Raw genomic sequence first — 6,531 nt, 5'->3', positions numbered from 1 at the left:
ATGAGGTATTTGTATCTTATTGACGGGTGATCGGATCTTAATGAAATTTGACATTTAGAAGGATCTTGTGCTTTAGAATTCTCATTGTAAATCCCGACGAGGTCCAGTGACATTGGGGGAAGTCGGAGGGGAAACCGGAAATCTTGGAAAACGCTTAGAGTGGAGAGATCGGGATGAAACTTGATGGGAAGAATAAGCACAAACTATAGATATGTGATTGACATAATTGGAATGGATCCATTCTTTTTTGGGGAGCTGCAGGTTGTTAATTTGGAAAAATTAGAAAAATTGAGATATTTCTAACTTAAGAACGGGTGACCGGATCTTAATGAAATTTGATATTTAGAAAGAACTCATGTCTCAGAGCTATTATTTCAAATCCCGATCAGATTTGTTGAGATTGAAGGGAGCTGGAGGGGGAAACCGGAAATCTTGGAAAACGCTTATAAATGTCGTAGATTCGTGATTGACTTAACTGGACTGGATCTGCTCTCGTTCTGGGCGTGCTAGGACGATGAAAATTGGTAGGTTTGTCAGGGAGCTGCACAAATTGACTTGATAAAGTCGTTTTCCCTGATTCGACCATCTGGGGGGGGGGCTGAAGGGAGAGGAAAAATTAGAAAAATTGAGGTATTTCTAACTTACGAGTGGGTGATCGGATCTTAATGGATTTTGACATTTCGAAGGACCTCGTGACTCAGAGCTGTTGTTTTTAATCCGGACCGGCATTAAGATTTTCCTTTTAAAGCAATCTATTGATTCTTAAAATTTTGCTAGTGCTCATGCCATATGAGCTCCTAGGTCTTGTTTGTTTTTTTAGTGCTCTATATTCATTTTTCAAAGTATTTTTAAGCTATAGACGTGGTCAAAACTTGCTGAAGAAAGACATGAATATTTATTATTGCAGAAGATATATACAAATCTTTCTTTTGCAGTACCCTAGCATACTAGTTCTCACAGCTGATCACGATGACAGAGTTGTTCCGCTCCATTCTTTTAAGTACACAGCAGAACTACAAAATACGATAGGATCCTGGGAACAGCAGAACAACCCACTGCTTATTAGAATTGATGTGAAAGCTGGTCATAGTGCTGGGATGCCAACCTCCAAAATGGTAACGTGCTTTCTAATTACTATGGTCTTTCAATTCGGTGGGCAATGAGCTGGTATTGACTACTATACCTAATTGTCTTTTTTGTTCTTGTAAACCACTTGCTTTGTAATGAGGTTGGCCTAATTTTGCGTATATCCCATGAAACGAGTAGTCTTACGAAAATCAGTATTAAAACACATGGATGACAAATTCTATAAGGAAATTTGTCCTTGCATTTGTTAATTCAATTGGCTCTTAAAAGCTATATATTTAATCTATAAAATATATGTTTTTTTCTGAATCCTGGAAGGATTTTCACAGCACGAAAAGCATAAAAACTATATAACTCTAGTAAGGACTCTATTGGACTTTGTTGTCGGAGATAAGGTTTGATTTAAATGTATGCTTAAGGCAGACTATTAGATCTTCTTGTTTGTTACTTGGGTGATAGAAAATGATGGTTCCCGTTTATATCTATATATATAAAAATAAGTTGTCTGTCTGTGGATGGATGGATGGATGTGTCAGGTGACGTCACCTGAAAAAACTGGATTAGGTGACGTCAAAACTGAAAAAACTAAAAAAAGGCAAAAACTACAAAAAAAACTAAAAACTAATAAAAAAAATAAAAAAGCTAAAAAACTAAAAAAACTATAAAGGTAAAAACCAATAAAAAACTAAAAAAAAAACTGAAAAAACTAAAAAAAGGCAAAAACTACAAAAAAAAAACTAAAAACTAATAAAAAAAGTAAAAAAGCTAAAAAACTAAAAAAACTAAAAAAACTAAAAAAAGGTAAAAAACTAAAAAAAATAAAAAATAAAAAAAAACTAAAAAAAAGGAAAAAACTGAAAAATAAGCTAAAATAAAGGTAAAAACCAATAAAAAACTAAAAAAAAAAGGAAAAAACTAATAAATGACGACACTCAAAGAGAAAGCGACCAGGACAAAAGGAATGTTCGATTAGCAATCAACAAAGCACCGGGACACAGGGAGTATAAATGACGACCAGGACATAAGTAAAAAAAAAAAAACTATCTATATATATAAAAATAAGTTGTCTGTGGATCTGTGGATCGTGGATCAGGTGACGTCACCTGAAAAAACTGGATCAGGTGACGTCAAAACTGAAAAAACTAAAAAAAGGCAAAAACTACAAAAAAAACTAAAAACTAATAAAAAAAATAAAAAAGCTAAAAAACTAAAAAAACTAAAAAAAGGCAAAAACTACAAAAAAACTAAAAACTAATAAAAAAGCTAAAAAACTAAAAAAACTAAAAAAAAGGCAAAAACTACAAAAAAACTAAAAACTAATAAAAAAAATAAAAAAGCTAAAAAACTAAAAAAACTAAAAAAGGGTAAAAAACTAAAAAAACTAAAAACTAAAAAAAAACTAAAAAAGGTAAAAACTAAAAGAACTAAAAAAGAAAAAAATAAATGACGACACTCAAAGAGAAAGCGACCAGGACAAAAGGAATGTTCGATTAGCAATCAACAAAGCACCGGGACACAGGGAGTATAAATGACGACCAGGACACAAGTAAAAAAAAAAATTAACAAAACTAAAAAGAAGGTAAAAACTACAAAAAAACTAAAAAGAAAAAAAAACTAAAAACTAATAAAAAAACTAAAAAATCTAAAAATCTAAATAAACTAAAAAAGAAAAAAAAAGGAAAAAAATAAAGGAGAAAAACAAAACTAAAAAACGAATGTATATACAGACCGGTACACCGGGATACAAATGACGACCGGGACACAGGGAATATAAATAACGACCGGGACACAGGGACACAACTACAACGGGGACACCGGGGGAAACAGGGGGATATAAATGACGACCGGGACAAAAAAACTAAAAAGAAATAAAAACTAAAAACTAATAAAAAAAACTAAAAAATCTAAAAATCTAAATAAGCTAAAAAAGAAAAAAAAAGGAAAAAAATAAAGGAGAAAAACAAAACTAAAAAACGAATGTATATACAGACCGGGACACCGGGATACAAATGATGACCGGGACCCGGGACACAGGGAATATAAATGACGACCGGGACACAGGGACACAACTACAACGGGGACACCGGGGGAAACAGGGGGATGTAAATGACGACCGGGACACCGGGACAGGGAATGGTCGATTAGCAATCACCATCAACAAAGCTCAAGGGCAATCATTAGAATCATGAGGTATAGATCTGAATACAGATTGTTTTCCCATGGACCATTATATGTTGCATGTTCAAGAGTCGGTAAACCTGACAATCTATTTATATGCAAAGACAATGGGACAGCAAAGAATGTTGTATATTCGCAAGTTTTACGTAGTTAAAACCATATATATATATATATATCTATATTCACAGGTGGGACATAGGGACACAACTACAATGGCGCGTAACTATTATGGCGCGTAACGACTTACGCGCGCGGGGGGGCTTGGGGGGGGCGCGAAGCGCCCCCACCAACTAGGTGTTTGGGTGGCGCGAAGCGCCACCCCAACAGCTAGTATATATATATATATATATATATATATATATATATATATATATATATATATATATATATATATAATGACAGCCGAAGTATAGCTTATAGAGAAAAGAAAAGGTTGGAGAGCCTTATATTGTAGGTTGTTTTATGGTAGAGCCTAATAAATGCTCAAAATTTGAATTGATCTTTTAAAAAAATAAAGAAAGGTCTACAAAATGTTTGACACCTATATAATTTTTGAGTCCTATAGATAGAAATTTTCAGAAGACAATCAATCAAGGCTTTAGTAATCCTTTTAGTAATGCCTAGTAAAGCAGCATGACTGTATACAAATTATTTATGAGTTTTGTGGTGAAAGATAGCAAAATCCTTTCAAATATACTTACATAACCAGTTTCCAGATACCTGATAATTTTAATTGAAAAAATTAAATTTGAATATGTCAGAATAGTAAACGCTGGAACTGGTCGTTTGTGAAGATAATTTTTAAGAAATTTCGGTAAATAAAATTAGAAAGCCTAGTTCAACTTTGGAAGAAACTCCGAAAACTCTTTAGATAGAAAGTCTATAAGAAAACTGAAAATCTTAAACAAAGTCGAAAGAAAATGGGCATTAGATTAAGAAATTTTTAAGAAAAACTTGTAATAGTATTAGAAAAGCCTAGTTAAACTTGGAAGAAACTTTGAAAATTCTATAGGTAAAAAATCTTTGAATGCAATAAGAGTTTTGTCATTGTAGCGTTTGAGTACAGAAGATTGATAAACTGAACTGTTGGCTTAGAAATTTGGCTAGCTTAGGAAGATATCTTGCACCAAAACTACCGATTCTTGTATTCGCTTTCAGTTTAAAAACATCTGTTTCATCTAATAAGACAGGTCAATTTTATTTAGGCCATCTTAAATTTGAATAAGTCAGCATAATATACACTGGAAATACGTTAGTCTAGAAAAAAGTTCAGGGTCGAATGTTATGCTCCTGATTTAGGGAAGGTTTGTATGTACTAGCCTATAGTTTATCCACTTTACCTCAGAATTTATTGATTTATTTTGAAATTTGAGTCTCCGATCTGCGTAATACTCTTGGTAGCAAGGGGCAATAAAGGTTGACTGAGTTGGTCCTCTGAGCTATGCCCCCCTTATCTAGAGACTGTCAGGCCATTTTTATCAAAATAATTTATTGACTATATCTCAGGAACGAGAGGGATATGTCCCTGAAGAGGATATGTCAGGAAATATGCATTGAGTGATATATCCCTAAAGAGGAGTACGTCAGGAAAGCAGAAAATGTATCGATGCCTAAGCTCAGGTCATCATTAAGTATTTTGAACAAAGTGTTTTAAAAGTTATCTTAAACGTATTACGATTCAATTTTACACTAATAGGTTAAATACTACTTTAAACTAATATTTATACTTTCTACTAAGTTACTACAAAATCAATTTTAGAAATATTTAGTTATGATTAGCTGAACTCTCAAAATTTTAAAGGGTGTCGTAAGATACTTCCTTTAAAAGTAGATCTAAAATGAGTTTTTTTTTTTTTTTTTTTTTTTCTTGTTTTTTTTTTCTGTTAACTATTAACTGATGCATTAAAAAGATATCCCTAAAAACATATGCATTGATAGGATATGAAGAGGATATGTCAGGAAATATGCATTGAATGATATATCCCTAAGGAGGAGTACGTCAGAAAAGCAGAAACAATGTCGATGCCTAAGCTCAGGTCATCATTAAGTATTTTGAACAGACATTTTAAAAGTTGTCCTAAAAGTATTACAAATTATGCTACTGCATTCAATTTTACACTAATAGGTTAAATACTACTTTACACTAACATTTATACTTTCTACTAAGTTACTAAAAAATCAGTTTTCGAAATATTTAGTTATGATTAGCTGAATTCTCAAAATTTTAAAGGGTATCGTAAGATACTTCCTTTAAAAGTAGACCTGAAATGAGTTTTTTTTTGTTTTTTTTGTCTTGTTACATTTACTTTTCTGTTAACTATTAACTGATGCATTAAAAAGATCAGAATACTAGCAGAGAAACCGATGAGAAAGGAAAAAGGACAGTAAGTGCCCATCTATTGAAAAAATATTATTTTAATTTTCTTAATTCTAAAAAAAAAAAAACAGAAATACCCCTTCCACCGCGCCTTTAATATTCTCCTTCTTTGTTTTTTGTTGTTTCTCTTACATAAAAAAGGAATAAAATCATGGTTCCCGCTCTACATTCTTGTGAATCTGCCTTCTCCCAAAATCGTTCTTGGGTTGAAACCTGTGTAAAGATGCACACTCGAATTAATGAAATGAATATGAATTAAATGAATAAATTAAATAAAAAATATAAAGAAATATGAAAAGAAATAAAATATAAAGAAATAAAAAGAAATATATTTAAATAAAAAGAATAAAATAAAATAAATGAATTAATGAATATGAGTCATAGCTTGGAAATGTTTCCCCCTGAACACATAATTTGAAGGTGTAAAGACTGATTTATGCACTTGGTTTGATTTTATCTTCGTTTTTACTTTTTTGATTTGTGTCTTCATTCCGTTCTGAATTACTCATTTCGCTTTTACACTTCTCAGTATTTGTTTTTTTCAGATTGATGAGTACACAGATATCACGGTGTTCATTGCAAAAACTCTTAAACTGGAATACAAACCATGAAAAAATTGAATATAATAGGTTGGTGTCAATGTTTTGAAATTTTAATAAAAATAGATTCATTAACGTTTATCGTTTGAGAAATATGCGTTATGTTAGTGACCCGTAGATGATTTGAAGGGTTCATCCCGGTTGCATCAATTGGAGAAGGCCAGGGGGCTGTATCCCCTTAGATTTTGAAAATAACTTTTTGTGGTATTCCCATTGAAAATGTTTCTTGGTATCTTCAATGAAAAGTAAATAAAAAACGACAAATTTCACCCCCGCTAGATATTGAAAATC

General features: G+C 31.9%; 1 protein-coding gene across 1 annotated transcript in view; it reads left to right on the top strand.

The window, feature by feature from the left end:
- The window catches only part of LOC136031460 (prolyl endopeptidase-like), a gene marked incomplete in the record, with an annotated part of 140,705 nt that extends 134,384 nt beyond the window's left edge, over positions 1–6,321 (top strand). The window contains 2 exon segments of the mRNA XM_065711075.1: positions 936–1,115; positions 6,187–6,321. Of these exon segments, the coding sequence (XP_065567147.1) occupies positions 936–1,115; positions 6,187–6,252 (246 nt within the window).
- Between the last annotated feature and the right edge of the window lie 210 nt (positions 6,322–6,531).

The sequence above is a fragment of the Artemia franciscana genome, chromosome 9, assembly GCF_032884065.1.
Source record: "Artemia franciscana chromosome 9, ASM3288406v1, whole genome shotgun sequence".
Taxonomy (NCBI): Eukaryota; Metazoa; Arthropoda; class Branchiopoda; order Anostraca; family Artemiidae; genus Artemia; species Artemia franciscana.
This window is presented reverse-complemented; position numbering and strand designations above follow the sequence as displayed.